This window comes from Chenopodium album, chromosome 22 (assembly GCF_948465745.1).
Source record: "Chenopodium album chromosome 22, dcCheAlbu1.1, whole genome shotgun sequence".
Classification (NCBI taxonomy): domain Eukaryota; kingdom Viridiplantae; phylum Streptophyta; class Magnoliopsida; order Caryophyllales; family Amaranthaceae; genus Chenopodium; species Chenopodium album.
In genome coordinates, this window is record NC_137855.1 from 7,794,738 (window position 1) to 7,812,565 (window position 17,828).

The window sequence follows — 17,828 nt, forward strand, 5'->3', positions numbered from 1 at the left end:
AAATTTAGCTAATAAATTGTTGTTGATAAAACAATACGGATTTCACCGTAGTTTACTACATTCAATCTATGATCTCTCAGTGGTGTTACGTTGCACCGTTTCGTCAAAGTTTAATACGGAAGTATACTAAGTACTTCGTAATTTCGTATGTTTTAATAATGCATTTTTCTTATTGATTAATTTATTTACCGACTTTAAGATGTCTCAAGTTCTTTACTTAAAAAATTTCTTATGATACCGAATATTACTCAACTCACAACTAAGATTAAACTCGAGTTGTGATTTTTGTAGAGACTTCAATTCTATTAATATATAGTTAAACTCGACTTACTCCAATTTTCACTATCTAATTCCCACTTCCATCCATGTTACAAACATTTTTGTTAGGTAAATTTGATGTCAGTAAATTTCTAGTCTTACCACTAACGTTACTCTTTCTCCCAAGAAAAATTAAAGACACTCTCAAAGTCTCAATGAGTCATGAATCATAATAGTAGCCGTTAAAACCAAGTTAACTGTAATTAAACGGCAATTTTGCCACCTTTTTTTTTACCTCTCTTTCCACAAAATCACAGCAAACTCTCCTCTTTCTCTCTCTAAAATCAAACAATGCAGCTCTCTTTCTCTCTCCAATTACTCTGAAATCCCTAATTTTTTTCTTTCCAGAATTCTTCTATTCACTTGATCTTCAGCAAAATTCATTTGTAGAAAATATGGTTGGTGAGTCCACTCAATTCCTCTTTCAGAATTTTCAATTTCGTTGCATTTTTCCCCTTTTCTTTTGATTTAATGGTGTGTGTAATTTTTAATTGAAGGATACTTTTAACTTTTATCAATTTAAGAATTTCTTGCTCTTGTTTTCCTTTTTGTTTGTTTGATTTTGTTTTGTACTATTATTAATGTTGTTGTGATTGTTGAATTGTCAATTTTGTTAATCGAATTAAACTAGTTCACTGTGAAATTCTTGAGTTTAAGTGGTTTTTAGATCATTTAGGGATTCGATACATTGATGGATCAAATTTAACTTGTAATGTAAGAGTAATGTATTTTGCCAACTAAAATTTGAGTTCCTAATTCATTCCACTATTTTATTAGTCTTCATGTATACCTATCAACGACAATGGTGTTTACGATTGATACAAACTTATGAAAACAATAATGGAAAATTGGGCCGTAACAACACATACAAGTGTAGCACCGACTTTGATTAAGGTCGTGTTTGGTTTGATGTAAAATGTTATCATGGAAAATGATTTTCCCATTGTTTTTCATTTTCCTTTGTTTGTTTTGTGAAGAAGTGGAAATTATTTTTTCAATGGTGGAAAATTATATTCTTAATGGCGGAAAACATTTTCCTTAAAAGAAGGAACATTTTCCTTCCCTCCTCTTTACCTCTTTTTTTACTTTCTTTCCCTCAATCTTCACATTTCCTCCCCTATTTTTAATTTCTCTATAATTTTTGATGGATTCAAACAAAGGAAAACTAATTCGTAATTGTAGTTTTCCTTGAAATTATGTTTTCCGTAAAAAATAATTTTTCATCGAAAGTGTTTTACATCAAAACAATCGGGGTCTAATGCCCTAAGGGTGCATGCAATCACATAAAATACATTATCATAGCATAAATGGTTAGAAATTGATGTCACCCTTGGCCATTATAATGTAAAATTGTATATTGAGTTGAATTTGATTTTTTTTTTTTAAAAAAAAAAACCTATTTGTATTAGTTTTTACACTTTCTTCTATCATTTGTCTAGGAACTTAAGGCCTGTTCTCTTCAGCTTATCAGTTCAGTGCCTAATTTCCTTCTCTCATAAACTATTCATTTCACCTTAGTTCAGCTCATGAGAACAGACCCTTAGGAAGGTCCACCATTGTTACCAAAAAATTGGGGCCCATGCTCTCTCATGTTAAATGAAAATTATCCTACTACTCCGTATTTTTTACCATTTTGTTTTTTCAATGAAATTATGTGCCACTATCTCCTTTGTAATCCTTTCACATATTCAACTCAAACACTATATTATACACTCCTCACATAAATTACTTTGACTTCTTTTTGTGATTTATCACTAAGAAAAAAAATACAGTGATATAGTTTTTGTTAAATTTGTCTTGTATATATTTTCTGATTGTCAACTTTTTATAAGATTTCTATATTAAAAGAAAAGATATTGATGTTTGAAATCATGCATTGACAATTATGCATAATGATATATGTAACCTACAATTAAATTGATGAAGTATATCCTAACACCTACTCTAGTAAATCTCCGACTAGAAAACAAAATTACTAAAATACCAACACAAACACTAGGACTAGTTATGACTTAAAAGAAAAGAATATCTAATCCTAAAATGGTGCCAAATATGTCGAGGAAGGCATGTTGAGAAACTGGAACTGATTCACTACTTACTAGTAAAGATAAGAAGCCCAGTGCACTATGTGAACTACTAGGCTTTTATATGCACAAGATTTGTGTGTGTTTTTAATAATGCATATAACCAACATTAAGAAATTAATATTTAATACTTAAATTCCTTTTAATTTTATGTTTTATTAATTATTTTTTTACAATATTCCCCTACTAGCTTTGACGATGTTTAATTACTAGTATGTAACAATAAATATCATTATGTTAATTATTATTAGATTTATCTCAATATAATATTGTTTCATTATTTTTTTTAATAATTTATAATGATATATAATTAAAGTTATATAAGTTGAAGTAAGTGCATGGACAAACATGCATGGTCAAAATTGCTGTACCTCCACTAAGCTTCTATCACAAATGACTAGTTGGAAAAAAAAAAAAAAAATGTTGAAAGGCTCTATAGCAATTCAATGGTTTGAATTTTCTCATCAGAAATTGGGAAAACATTGATTATTAGATTTATCTCAATAAATATTGTTTCATTATTTTTTTAATAATTTATAATGATATATAATTAAAGTTATCTAAGTTGAAGTAAGTGCATGGGCAAACATGCATGGTCAAAATTGTTGTACCTCCATTAAGCTTCTATCACAAATGACTAGTTGAAAAAAAAAATAATATGTTGAAAGGCTCTAGAGAAATTCAATGGTTTGAATTTTGTCATCAGAAATTGGGAAAACATTGCTTAATTCGGGATGGTTAGCTGCAAGATCCACTGAGGTTGACCTCACCGGAGTACAACTCACCACTACTCACCCACCTTCCGGTCCTTCTTCACCTTGGATGACCGCCGTCGTCCCCGGAACGTAATCATTCGTTTCTCTCTCTATTTAATTGATGGTTTGTGTTAATGTATGTCTAATTGTTTGATTGCGTTTGAATTTTGATGAAATGGTGGATTCTTTTGGGTTTTAATTTGGCTGGTGTTGCTGTTTTAATGATCATTGAAAAGAAAAATATAAATAATAGTGCACATGATTTGTCATGAATTTTATCAACTAATACGAGTGCCATTATAAGGAAACTTATTTAATACGAGACTAGCTGTCCGGCTTGTCCCACATTTAAGAAGAGGTAGGGTGACTAACATATATGAAGTAAGACCTGTGGACTACTACATCTGTTGTCATCAGGTTTAAGGATAAAATCTTATTGGATTTGTATAATTACTTGTTGTCTTATGAAAATAGGGCTCAATTGAAAGTCATTATTTCTGGTGTTAGTTTAATCTTATTAGAAAACCCTGAAGTGGCCAAACCTTACCCACGATAGAATACAACGCCAGATGTAGAGGCCACAATACTTGTCATGTTTAACTCCGGCAAGTTGGCGTGTCTTATCAACTAATCTAGGAGTCTTGATGTTGATTAAAAGTTTAGAATTTGGCTTGACTTATCAAACTTTGGTTGATAGATTCTCTTCTTAAAGAATGAAATATGAAAATTCTTCTGCCCGAGTTCGCTGAAATTACAATTCTTCCCGTCTAATATGAAAATTTTGTAGATTACATTGGAATGTCAATGCAGATGGAGAAGGTTTATGCTGTAGTTGAAGTCGAGTTATGTGCTTGCTGATCAGGGATGCTATGTATTGCTTTTGTGCAGGGTATTGACAACCCTGGTAGAGAATCAGTTGCTGCCTGATCCATTCTATGGTTTGGAAAACAATTCAATTATTGACATTGCTGATTCTGGGAGGGAGCATTATACATTCTGGTTTTTCACAAAATTTCCTTGTAAGCTGGTGTGTAACAGATGACTTGCTGTTCTCTATGCCACAGATGTAATCTATTTTAATGTATATTGTTAGTACAGGTGCTTTATTTGACACACTAATCCAGATATGGGCTATTTTCTGATCTATGAAGAATTGCTTTCTTTGATATGCTCATCCAGGATGTGCTATTTTTTAAATTACTTGGTCACCATTTTGTGTTTTACAAACTTTTCCAGGCTGTGAACCAGCATGTGGAATTGAACTTTCGTGCCATAAATTACTCTGCAGAGGTATACTTAAATGGATACAAAAGAGTTCTTGGAAAGGGGATGTTCCGTAGGCATTCCCTTGATGTCACCGATATATTGTCTCCTGATGGTCAAAACCTTTTAGCTGTTATTGTTCACCCGCCGGATCATCCTGGGAAGATTCCGTCTACAGGTGGTCAAGGTGGTGATCATGAGGTATGAAATTTTTATAATATTGCACACAAGTTTTATTTATTCTATACATTGATCTGAGGAATCTATTCTCTTGAAAGTTACAAAGGTGTCAGATGCTGGTATGTGTATATTTTTATTTTTTGAATGGTACTGGTATGTCTATATTGATGTTAGGTAATAGTCTAATAGAGCATTTAACCGTAAAGTTTCCATAAAATTTGTGGCAAATATTCGTTCTATTTTCTGCTTTTAATCTATATGAATGCATATGATGGTGGATCTTGTTGTAATTACTGGAACACATCAACTCAAACAAAGATTACTATAGAAGTTGCCATTTATGGGATTAGTAGAAACCAAGACTTAAAAAATAACCACATTAAGGCTTCACAAAATTTGATCCTTCTTATAATCATAAGCACCATGTAGAGAAAGAGCTGACGATTCAAGGCTACAGTCAATAAGAATTTTTTTTGCCATCACGAGCTCTGAGCTCTGAAGGGGTGTCCGTTTTTTTTTTTTTTTTTTTTAAAAAAAAACAGGATTTTCTGGGTTGGTGTCATTACATGGATATTTGTTGAGACAAGAACTCCAAAATATGCATTTTGTTGGATTTAATGTAATGTCTGCCTCATGAGTCAATGTTGCCACTTCGTTTTTTGTTTTTTGGTGGATGAATACAGATATGTACTTCATTTGACAAAGTTTCTCCATTGAAAAATATGCGACATATATAGCTGTCTGGTTATTACTTATTAGTGTGTTTTATCTATTCATAAAGCAGTGAATGTGCAGTTTTATGTTACTTCTTTGAAAATTTACTAATATATATTCACTGACCATTTCCCTTTCCTTTCCTGTCTTTGTTCTACATGGTAGATTGGAAAAGATGTTGCAGCACAGTATGTGGAGGGTTGGGATTGGATGACTCCTATCAGGTGGTGCTCACGTGAGACTACATGAAGTGTTTGTCTGGAACTTTGCTTCTCCCATGTGTTCAATTTTTTTTTTTTTTTTTTTTTTTTTTTTTTTTTTTTTTTTTTTTTTTTGGGGAGGGGGGTGGGGAGGGGGGGTGGATAGGGAGAAAAGTAGGTTTAGGGAGCAAAGCTTAGTGGAGGTAGTATTAGGTTCAACCTTTGCTCTTCTGATACTGGCTTTGATTGCAATTCAAATTATACTTTCAAAATTTACGTGCCATATAAGTTTTTTGCTAGAATGACTCATGAATAGAGCTAGCACAGCTAATATGTTACTACATTTAATGAATGTAGTATATGACAATTAATTTTCCAATCAGTCATGTTGGTGTCAAGGGGAGAAAGTTCTTATCTACAGAGTATTGTACAAGCCATCATTATTGGGTTTTTCATGTAACTGTAAAGCTCGCTTGGTTTTAATTAGCATAATTCTCATAAGTGATCTAAAAAAGCTTCCTTCTTTGCTTGAACACCTTAATCCCTTAAGTAGGTTCGACTACATGAACCAATATAAGGACTTTCCCTAGAGGTCACCCATCCTAGTACTACTCTCAGTCATTGTGGCTCATGTTAAGCGATGTGACAAAGTTTTACACTGGTTGTCACTGGCTATATACTATGTACTCATTTTAATTTGCGTTGGGTTCATGATACATTTTGCATATACATAAAAGGTTATGAATCAAATGATTGATGTTTTCTTATACAGATATCTTTTATGTTGAAATGAACAACAGGGACCGAAACACTGGCATTTGGGATGAGGTTTCACTTTCCACCACTGGGGTAAGTATTCGTCCAAAATATTTAAGAATCTTGAAGTTTCATCTTATGACTAATTATCTTCCACACCTTGGGAAGCATTGGTTTGGCAAGCTTTGTACTCCATGATTTTCTGTTTGTGAGTATAGTATAAACTTCAAAAATCTGTCCCCTATACCAGTTACATTATGTTTCTTTTCTAAACAAGTCTCTAAATTTCATAGCAGTTGGAAATATATATTTCATTATTTCAAAATGGATGGAATTAATGGATTTTTTTTTCTATTAATATTTGTAAGATTGGCCCATATATGTTTTTTAATCTATTGTATGTGTATTCTGTTTTATGTTTACCTAAATCACAAGAATTAGCAGTCATTACCAATCAGTAAGGTATTGCTTTGACATTGCACTGGGTTTATTTTTATTTTTTTATTTTTTTTATTTTTATTTTTTTTTAATTATTTTTTTTTTACTGCAAACGTATTCTATTAACTTCATATTTTAAAATTTGTAATATTGCACTTGTTCTTGTGAATAATTATGTCGAATGTATGATGTTGATATCTTGTGATCCAGCCAGTTAAAATCATGGATCCCCATTTGGTATCCTCATTCTTTGATGACTATAAGAGGGCATACTTGCATACCACTGTAGAGCTGGAAAATAGAAGTGGCTGGGTTGCAGAATGTTCTTTAAGCATCCAAGTGGAAACTGAAGTTGAGGATAATATTTGCCTGGTGGACCATCTTCAAACTCAATATCTGTCAATTCCTCCAGGAGCACGAGTGCAGTATACATTTCCTGAGGTTTGTACTTGTCTTTCAGTTTCAAAGCGGTCATCTCTTGCTATCATTCTGGTGTACTTCCCAAATCCAAAGTTGTGTTAACTACTGCTAGGTGTATAAAACATCACTTAATACAAGTCAGAGAATTTGCTACTATTGCTAGTAGTTTGTGTAAAATCTTTTTTGTGGGTGAATGCATGGGATATACTCTTTACTTTTCATATTCTTTCTAGAGCCTTATCTTTCTTTGTACTTGGCTAAGGCTGGGTTGCTTACATCTTACAAATACCAGATGTGGATCTGTTGGATCCTTGCTGGCTGGTAGCTATTCGTGTTGGAGTAGTATTTATTTATCAAATTACTCATAATGAAAGACCATTGGAAGCAGCTTAATCTAAATCTTGAGTGGATCATAATTTTTGTACATTTATTTTGACCTTCCCATATACTCTTGTGGCAATTGGTACTATACTTAGTTTATTTTGCATTTGCTAGATCCAGAAGATGATTGATTATGCTTTTATTGGCACTACTTGGGCTGGGTTCCAATTCATGTTGTTTGTTCTCACTTCTCAGTGAGTATTGTGCTAAGTCTGTTGGATCTCAAAATGACTTAACTTTTTTCCTTGACCTTGACACAAGTCCTTGCATTCCTCTGGTCAATGAATGTCATTAGGATTGCAGGAGATTTTTCAGAATGAAACTTTAGTTGTGTGGATGGAGTGAAATTCATATTTTTTTTTATTATCAAGTTAATCTGTGCTCTGAAGCCTCTATTAAATTCAAAGTGCAGATTTTCTTCTACAAGCCAAATCTCTGGTGGCCAAATGGTATGGGCAAACAATCATTATATAATGTCACTATTGCTGTGGATGTCAAAGGTTTTGGAGAATCTGATATGTGGCACCATTTATTTGGATTTCGCAAAATTGAGAGCTATGTTGATAGTGCTACTGGTGGGAGGTATGGAAACAAGTAAATTTTTACATTACCATATAATTCATGCAGTCATCCTTACATCATTATTGTTTACAGGTTGTTTAAGGTTAATGGAGAACCTGTTTTTATCCGTGGTGGTAATTGGATTTTGTCAGATGGTTTATTGCGGCTTTCCAAGAAGCGATATCAAACAGATATAAAGTTCCATGCTGATATGAACTTTAACATGATGCGTTGTTGGGGAGGGGGACTGGCTGAGAGACCGGAATTTTATCATTTTTGTGATGTATATGGTTTGTTGGTAAGTTTTTCTCTTTAATCTTTTTACTCTGGTTCTTTCCTTTGGAGTGTTTGGTCTGTGAAATGAAATATACTTGATTTCATGCATTCTTTATATCTGATTATCTTTCTATTGTATCTTTGTCCCCGCACCTAATGATTTGATTAGTCTCTTTGGAAGATAAGTGTGCTTTTGACTGTCTATTTGTAGAATATATGCTGAGCTCTTTTGCATTGGGGAAAATCTTTCTGGTATATCTGGAGACTGGAAAAATGATAGTAGTTTTGGATGTGAATTTTATAAAAGGGCAATGGAATGAGATATTGACTGTTTAGTTATGTTGTGCCTTTGTAAACGATTTAAAACTTTTTGTTCTACATAAAAATATTTTGTAACATGTGGTTAAAATTATATTGTGACATATATTGCTATGTTGCTGTGCTAGCCATTATTATTTTATTAAACCTATTATTGCTATTGATATACCATTGTAATTCCCATACAAGAAGAATTTGGACCTATATTTAGGTCATTACAAACATACTGGGTATTGGAAAACATATCCTTGATTATAATTTGAAAACATATTAAAAATAATAATAATAACAACTAGTGGGAAGTTTCCAATTTGCCAATTAACAGTATTATATACTTCCTCCTTAATTTTTTTTGTTTACTTGCAACTTTTATCTTTAGAACTATTCACATATGCTACTAGTACTACCTTTGATAATTTATAAATTATAATTAAGGAAAAAAAAACCAACATGATCTATTCTTGTAGATTTGTCTTAATTTATACTTTTTTTTTTTTTATGCAAGTTTTAATTTATACTTTCATATTTTAATAATCTTTACTTGTTGAAAATAAGAGATATAAATGATTGAATAATGCATTAGCAAGTGTGAAATGAGTGTGTTGCAAGTAAAAAATAAAAAGGGGAAGTATGATGTGGAATGCTACCTATAATGGGTTGGTTATTCCCAGGGATGAAATGAATTATACTTCCTTCGTTTTAATTTACTTGCACCATACCATTTTGGCACACACTTGAAGGAAGCTTTTAGGACTAGGTAAACATACAAATTAATTGAAATAATTTTACCACTTATAAGAAGAAAGTCTTCAATTTACCATTTTTTAATCATATCCTCAAATAGCATGCCAAAAAATTGTGTAGCAAGTATAAGAAATCAGTGGAAGTAAATAATTAAAAAAAATTCTTCAATGATGTGGATCATGGGTGATAGGCTTGTTGAATCGGGCTGTAGTGTGATGAAGAGAGGATCATAAAGACATGTGACATGAAGAAGAAAGTCTTCAATTTACTTTTTTAATCATATCCTCAAATAGCATGCCAAAAAATTGTATAACAAGTATAAGAAATCAGTGGAAGTAAATGATAAAAAAAAGTTCTTCAATGATGTGGATCATGGGTGATAGGCTTGTTGAATCGGGCTGTAGTGCTATGAAGAGAGGATCATAAAGACATGTGACATGGATTTACGTAGTACATTATATCTAGAAATATAATCCATCATCATTTTTAAAGTTGTGAGGATCTTAGAATATTTTTGTTGGAAAAAAGTTTATTTACGTGGGATAAGGAAAAAGATAGAGAAAAATATAAACCATGAAGAGAGAGTAGCGCTTGGACAAAGTCACTTCAGCCTTCATGCTATCCCCCTCTTTATGTTCTTTAATGTCTCTCATTGTCTTATACTTCAAAGGAATCACTGATTTTCTGGTAGGGATTTATGAAGGTTTCTGTTTTATACTTTTATGTGGTTGTTTCCTGACTTGGGTCCTGTTTACTTCACCTTAAAGAAATAATATTCAGTAAGTAAAAATGTTTTCAGTTCAGTAACTTTAAAGAAGAAGTATGATAGAAAAGCAGTAAAAATAATTTTAGTTCAGCAAAAATAATTTCAGTTCAATAAAATTAATTTAGTTGAGTAAAAATAATTTAAGTTCAGCAAAAATAATTTCAATTCAATAAAAATAATTTCAGTTCAGCAAAAATAAAATGAAGTTAAAGGGGCCTTAGTGCCTGTTTTCATTGAGACCTTATCTTTTACAAGGATAGAAGTATAGAACTGATATACAATATTCTTGATTCATGATCATCAGTGTGACAGGATTCTTTTTCTGACTTTCCATGTTTGACAATGTAAAACTTTGAGCATTAATATCTTTGATTATGTATATGTAAAATTCATAAAAATTTGATATTTCAAAAATACATATTGTGACATATCATAAACGAAGGTCAAAGTGTGAGTAGTTTCTAAGTAGTGCCAAATTCAAAGTTTGACCATTATAATTAAACGGATGAGTATGTATTTGCAGTAATTGATTATGTTGCAATTGGAGAATGTGATTGCATCTTGTAGTGAATTCATCCCTGCTGTAATTTAATTTGACAGGTGTGGCAGGAGTTCTGGATTACTGGAGATGTTGATGGACGAGGAGATCCTATATCTAATCCAAATGGTCCCTTGGACCATGATCTTTTTTTGCTTTGTGCTAGAGACACAGTGAAGCTCCTTAGGAATCATGCCAGTCTTGCATTGTGGGTTGGTGGAAATGAACAAGTCCCACCAGACGACATTAATGCTGCTCTTAAACATGACCTTAGTCTCCATCCAGACTTTGAGCACGTCAATGGAACTTTGATGGGAAAAAAAATTGCGGTGTCTGGTACTGATCCTAGTCAATATTTGGATGGTACTAGAGTTTATGTTCAAGGGTCGATGTGGGATGGGTTTGCTGATGGTCAAGGAAACTTTACAGATGGTCCTTATGAAATTCAGAATCCTGAAGACTTCTTTAAGGACAACTATTACAATTATGGTTTTAATCCTGAGGTTGGGTCTGTTGGAATGCCAGTGGCAGCTACTATTAGGGCGACTATGCCAAAAGAAGGTTGGCAGATCCCATTATTTAAAAAACTTGACAGTGGTTATGTAGAAGAGGTGCCAAACCAAATCTGGGAGTACCATAAATACATACCTTATTCTAAACCAGGGTTAGTTCATGATCAGATCCTAAAATATGGAACTCCAAATGATCTGGATGATTTTTGCTTGAAGGTGAACTAACATCTCTCTTTATTTAATGGAGTTTTAACCAATGTAGGTTGTGGATTGACATGTCTTATTGTTGTAGGCTCAACTTGTTAACTATGTACAATATAGAGCTCTACTTGAGGGATGGACTTCCCATATGTGGAGTAAATTTACAGGTGTCCTAATATGGAAAACCCAAAATCCATGGACAGGTCTGAGGGGTCAGTTTTATGATCACCTTCTTAACCAAACAGGTGGTTTCTACGGATGCCGTTCTGCTGCTGAACCTGTCCATGTCCAGCTAAATCTTGCAACCTATTGTATAGAGGTATATATCTGATTTAAGCTTTCACAACCTTATCTTGAATTGAGCTATGTGACTGCTGCAATATACTTCCTCTGTTTTATTTACTTGACCCATAGCCTTTGGCAAAATATTTGAGTGGAGAGAGAAAGTGTAGTTGGTGCACATGGTTGTCCCCACATGCAATTTTTACTGGTAATTTAGTGAGTTTGACTGCTAAAAGCTTACCAAGTAATATGACCTTCCCAATTAGGAAAGTCAAGTAAATAAAATGGAGGAAGTATATTAATCTGTTACAGACTTACCACTGTTTGAGCTGAAATTTATTCCATACTCTGAACATGGATTTGATGTTTGCTTCTAGATGTAATGAAAGTTAAATTTCCTTTTCAGGTAGTTAATACAACATCGGATGAGCTATCTGATATAGCTGTAGAAGCCTCAGTATGGGATCTAGAAGGAACATGCCCATACTACAATGTACATGAGAGGCTCACAGTACCTCCTAAAAAGACACTGACTATCACAGAGATGAAGTATCCAGAATCACAAAATCCAAAGCCAGTATACTTCCTTCTCCTCAAGCTATATCACATGTCAGATCATGGTATTCTATCAAGGAATTTCTACTGGTTGCATCTACCTGGTGGTGACTACAAGTTGCTTGAACCATATAGAACGAAAAATATTCCTCTGAAGGTAACATCAAAAGTTTCCAGTCAAGATAACACTTATGAAGTACGGGTGAAAGTCGAGAACACCTCAAAAATGCCAAATCGTGAGAATCAGCTGAACAAGAACATTTTCTGTCTTAAAGTCGGCGATGATAGTTATGATGATGCCTTGCATAAATTCTCGCATGATACTACTGAAAACAAACTGCAAGCTAGTTTTTTCCAGAAGATTAACAGTTGTTTTCTCCGGGAAAGTAACAGGTCGAGGGTTGTTGAAATCAATGGAGCTGATGCAGGGGTTGCTTTCTTCTTGCATTTCTCAGTTCATTCTTCAGAAAAAGAGAGCAAGGGCACGGAAGACACGAGGATACTTCCTGTGCATTATTCTGACAACTATTTTTCTTTGGTACCTGGTGAGATCATGTCAATAAAGATGACATTTGAGGCTCCTCCAGGAGTTACTCCACGAATTAAACTTAATGGTTGGAATTACTATGACGGCCTTACTGTTTTGTAAATGTCCATGGAGGTAACTAGCTCTCAGAAGTGGTTGTTGCTGGTGCAAGGTTCTCTGTGAGGTCTATCTCGACTGAAAGATGTGTTGCAGTGTGTTTGAGTGGGGTGTCTGTATAATTGTCTGTATTAATTTCTAAATAATCTGCTAGTATAGTAAGTAGAACTTAAAATCATTTCTAGTAGAACTGCTTTCTAAACCTCAGTTGCATTCTACGATGTCCATCAGAATTTTAATTAGTGGACTGTTTTTTACCTTAAAAACAATGAAAACATCAAAGTTGTCATTGTGAACTTATCATTGTGTATATCGAAAACATAGGTATGTCAGACTGTTACAAATAACAATTCTTGTGTTCGGTTAGCCCTTTCGTTTTTACCATGGGGATTGCTTTTATTATACATGTGAAGTGCATCACTCATCAGCCATGGCCCATGTATATCAAAAAAAAAAAAAAAAAAAAAAAAAAAAAAAAAGAAGAGGCTGATATAGTGTCCATGCCATTGACAATTACCAAATGAAACTCATTCGGATAAAATTTGAATAACTATACTAAGATTCTGTCAAACTCTCGTGTATACACAGAAAAGTTTTCACTCATTTGGAAGGCGCTGTCAGTTAATTACAGATTTACTGAGGTATTGGAGGGAATTTTGCAGATGCAGTAGAGTCTGGAATGTCTGGATGCATGCCTTAAAACCAAGATGGTTATTTTGATATGACTCTCATGAACCTATTCATCGAGGAGAATATGCCTGCAGCTCTAGCCAACAAGGAAGGTCCCTCCTCTTCTTTTTCTTGTGCATCTCCAAAAATATACTGCATTCGATACAAGCAGATATTATTGATAAAGAACACACTTCAACAGAAAATACAATTTCGAAATGTCCCAACTGTAAATCTAACTGCATTTTCGAGTCTCCCAAATCATTTTTGTATTTCATTCTCAACTTTAAGCTGTTGGTTCAGGATGTCATGGTATTTGTAGACAGTCTGATGTGCAGAAACTGACCTCTAGTTCTTCAGCATCAGGACGACTGATTAGTTCTTTTGCAAGCAGATACCTGCCTGGTCTATTCTTATCATCATAGAATACCTTCCATAATCTGTTAAAAAAAAAAAATTTGCAGAAAATGAGTAAATCTGTAACAAAGAAAACTAGTATACAACAATGGTAGCGTATACTTACCCAGGATAACACCTGAACACTGCACCAGATGGGAAAGGTCTCATTGAATAAACCACAGAGAATGTTCTGCATCATATACCAGATATTACTTAATACTTGCAAATAAGGTTGAACCAGATAAGAGTACATTCATCAAACAAGTTCTATATAAACTGGAAGAGAAGTGGGTGAAGGCGTGAAGCACAAGTGACTGTAAGATTCAATCTGATACAACAGCTGTGATTTTGATTGATCTTTATGTATGGTTGGTAGTGTTGGTCAACTGAGCTAAAAATTTGAGGATGACAGAGGAGAAAAGTAAATTTACCTCAGAAAGTAGCGTCTTAACTTCCGAACGTTGAATCCAACTCCCACATCTTCACTGACAAGACGTGGATTCCACATGATGAGAGGTCTTGGCTAACAGATTTATGAGGAATTTCATAAGACAGATGCAGGTATGAGTGGAAAACCAATATAGCACAATGTATCGTACTCTGAAATTCGAAAACAACAGTTAAAATTTTCCTTACTAGCTCTTAGTTCTATCTTATTGACTGCAACTATCATCAAACTACCCAGTTCCCTTTCATTTTATCATGCAAGTAATTCAAAGTTGAGCGTCCAGACTGCAGCCCTTTTCAATCAAGTACAGCAAGACACTTAACCAATGTTAAAGGCTGGAAATGTAATTCTGATATGCTGACTCCTGTATCTCCAGAATACAGTGCATTCATCAAAGTCACAATATATGCTTTTGATGACGAATAAAAGGGGACATTACCAGTATGTTCTCAGTAAATACCAGTGTAAAATATTGTTGTTATAAATACGATCTTATTTCTTTACATCCAAAAGAAAAAGTGACTTTTGTATCAATAACAGATAGAATTAATAAACAAACAAATAACATCAAGTATTACAACTGTTTTTTGAAAAGAAAAAAAAAAAAAAAAAAAAAAAAAAAGAGCATGGCCGACTTAGCATTGTAAACCGAGTGAAAAAGGACACTATATTTTACACAGGACAATGTAAGCCAACATAAGTAGGTAAATACCGGATCGTCTGAGAGAAGTGAGGCAATTTTCTGGACATATTCCAACATCTGATAATCAGGAACCACCATAACAACAATTTCATCTTCATCTTCTACAGGCTTCCTATCACTTAAGCTGCAAGAAAATATGAGCATGAAAAGGGTAGCATAGACTACTAAGAAACAAAAAATACTACACCATAAGACAGATATTAGTAATTTGGATATAACATGCTATACCTAGAGAATCCAAAAACAGCATCTTTCCATTGGTACTTCAGAAGTGCAGCAGCTCCAGTATCCGGAAAGATTGCTTTTACTTTCTGTTCAGCCAAAATATTTAACTTAGTTATGTAGAAGAGGTGAAGAATCAGTTGATCACCGCCAAGCAACTCCAAGGTGTAAGATTTCAGTATGCCACTGAACAATTTATTTTGCATAATTATTCTTATTCTATGCTTTGGGTAGCTATAGATTAATACTTTTAACTAACCTGACATCCTGTTTCCTCAATAAGCGTATCTATGAAAACCCTTGACAGTTCCCATAGCTCAGCTTGTGCGCCTTCATCATCCAAAAATTGCAGCTGAGGTATTAACAACTCAACCTGCCAAAGGCAAAAAGGAAATTCACATTCTATCCAAAAACAAAGCCAGTTCTTATTTTCAGTTTCAATAAATAGATTTACCAAGTATAAGATGAAACAACGGATGGAACTGATGATCTACTAATTACCAGTACATGTAAGCTCTTAGCTCCTGTTATTCAAAATATAAATTGTTCTTTCTTTACTAAACCACTCGTATTTGTAAATAGGACTAATAGGAGTTGGATCTGAACTATCTGAAAGAGGGAGGACCTTTTTTGTTGCAGGACATTCAGACTATTTAGCTTTTAATTACTCTATTGTACAGAAATAAATTGTCACATTCTTGATTTCTCATAATTAAGCATATGACATGATTTCCCAAAGCACCCTCAACAATTTTTAATCCCCTCCTTAATTATTTTAAAAAAGGGAAAATCAGGAAATTTAATCAAGAACTAAAACTAATTGAAAAGGCAACAACTCTTTTCTAATACTGAAGCACCTACAATGGCCCTTGTTCCACCAGAATCCACGAACGAGGCACTAGCTTGACCGGATTGTCGAACTGCACCCTCCAAGTCAGAAGGCAGGCAACTGTCAAATAATTTTAATTACATGGCCATCAATACACTTCAGCTATGAACAGAAAATATGCCAATTAAGCCGAGGACTATACTTATTATACTAGTAATTGAACAATCATGTACTGAACATTTTGGCATAATATCTACTCATCCCATTTAACACAAATTACAGCATTCAAGTGCTTAATCTAAATTCAGACATGAAGCTCCATAATATAATCCCTTAATTTCAAGCATGAAAATTAAACCAATTGGGAAAAATGAAACTGTACAAATAAACTGATCATTTCAATTTCGCCAATGAAAAGGTAAGATGCAATTTTTATCAAAGTAAAACAAACCACAACCTTGTAACTTGAGTTTTACCAATTCAATTTTTCACAAAGACATAAACTTTGATCATTAATATCTTTGATTGCGCTCGATTTTTTCACATAACACCCAATTCTCCCCGTATTTCACACACACAAAACGAATAATTTTCTCCATTTTTTTTTTACAAGATCAAAAATTCTAATAGCAACAAAACAAACAATCAGAAAATCAGTATAAATAGAATCTCACTCATCATCTTCTTCTTTTATTTCTTGATCAGGGGATTCTTCAATTTCTTGAACTTCTTCTTGCTGCAACTGTACTGGATTATCTTCACTACCCTCAAATTTGTCAAATTTAGCATGAATTTTAGTTAAAGAGAGTGAAAGATTTCTGGGAAATTGAGTTCTGGTGGATCCATTGAGAAAGGAGAGAGAAATTGAAGAGGGAAATCGAGTAGTCAAGTTGGAATTACAGGAAGAAGAGGAGCAAGTATGGTGGTAGCTCAACAAGCTTGGTTGTGAAGAACTGGCCATTGATTTGGTTCTGTCAGATTCTGCTTATCCTAACCACATTACCAGAAAATATCATTGATAAAGGTGAAGTCTGTTTTTAATTGTTTTTTTTTACTAGATGAGCCAGGATTAGAGTTGTGCATGAGGCGAGTTGGCTTGAAAATGGCCTCACTTGGTGCGAGCTTACCACAAGCTTGAAATGGCACGAGAGACACACTTGTGGGTCATGTGCCGTGTTGTCGTGCGCCCGTTGAATTTCAATATTTGATACAAGCTTGGAATAACACTTCCTTTTTGTTAATCATTTTCTAAAATCACTTTTTAAGTACGAAGTACGCTAGCATGACACGTGGACTTGCATGACTCGACCTGTGTCTAGCTTTCGCTAGTATTAAGTGTGCTCAGTATGACTTGTTTAGTTCTAGAGTCATATTTAATAGAGTTGATATTTAAGTATAGTTTGACCAAGATATTTATAGTTTAATTGATAACTTCTTTTTTGGGGTAATTTTACTAATTTAGAGTTGCTTTTATAATTTTTTTTTATTCATTTGATACAGAAGCATTGTCTCAAATCGGAACATTTTCCAACTTAGGACTTGTTCTCTTTAGCTTAATTTCAGTTCAGTTCAGCTCCAATCAATTCAGTTCTGTTCCTAATTTCTTTCTCTCATAAACAATTCACTTAAGCTCCAGTTAGTTTAATTCAGCTC

The 17,828-nt window shown here is 33.6% G+C and overlaps 2 protein-coding genes across 2 annotated transcripts; one reads left to right on the forward strand and one right to left on the reverse strand.

Annotated features, from left to right (window-relative positions):
• Positions 1 to 568: 568 nt before the first annotated feature.
• Positions 569 to 13,362, forward strand: LOC145605981 (mannosylglycoprotein endo-beta-mannosidase-like). Its single transcript, XM_081662050.1, has 12 exons — positions 569 to 720; positions 3,109 to 3,247; positions 4,046 to 4,184; positions 4,394 to 4,621; positions 5,480 to 5,538; positions 6,315 to 6,363; positions 6,919 to 7,149; positions 7,922 to 8,091; positions 8,164 to 8,368; positions 10,775 to 11,440; positions 11,517 to 11,744; positions 12,114 to 13,362. Exons 1-12 carry the CDS (start codon positions 714 to 716, stop codon positions 12,909 to 12,911), a joined length of 2,919 nt encoding a protein of 972 aa, XP_081518176.1. The 5' UTR covers positions 569 to 713; the 3' UTR covers positions 12,912 to 13,362.
• Positions 13,363 to 13,385: 23 nt separating this feature from the next.
• LOC145605982 (uncharacterized) lies at positions 13,386 to 17,228 on the reverse strand. Its single transcript, XM_081662051.1, has 9 exons — positions 16,850 to 17,228; positions 16,208 to 16,295; positions 15,606 to 15,719; positions 15,353 to 15,435; positions 15,134 to 15,248; positions 14,405 to 14,496; positions 14,098 to 14,163; positions 13,921 to 14,014; positions 13,386 to 13,727 (listed from the first exon to the last, which is right to left on the reverse strand). Exons 1-9 carry the CDS (start codon positions 17,134 to 17,136, stop codon positions 13,617 to 13,619), a joined length of 1,050 nt encoding a protein of 349 aa, XP_081518177.1. The 5' UTR covers positions 17,137 to 17,228; the 3' UTR covers positions 13,386 to 13,616.
• Positions 17,229 to 17,828: the final 600 nt, after the last annotated feature.

Coding starts and splice junctions, on each gene's coding strand:
- LOC145605981 (XM_081662050.1), top strand. Junction 4,185..4,393: donor CAAAATTTCCTTGTAAGCTG/GTGTGTAACAGA, acceptor AAACTTTTCCAG/GCTGTGAACCAGCATGTGGA. Junction 11,441..11,516: donor TGGATGATTTTTGCTTGAAG/GTGAACTAACAT, acceptor TTATTGTTGTAG/GCTCAACTTGTTAACTATGT.
- LOC145605982 (XM_081662051.1), bottom strand. CDS start 17,136: ATGGCCAGTTCTTCACAACCAAGCTTGTTGAGCTACCACCATACTTGC. Junction 15,436..15,605: donor TTGAGGAAACAGGATGTCAG/GTTAGTTAAAAG, acceptor TTGGCTGAACAG/AAAGTAAAAGCAATCTTTCC. Junction 15,249..15,352: donor GCTGTTTTTGGATTCTCTAG/GTATAGCATGTT, acceptor ATTTTCTTGCAG/CTTAAGTGATAGGAAGCCTG.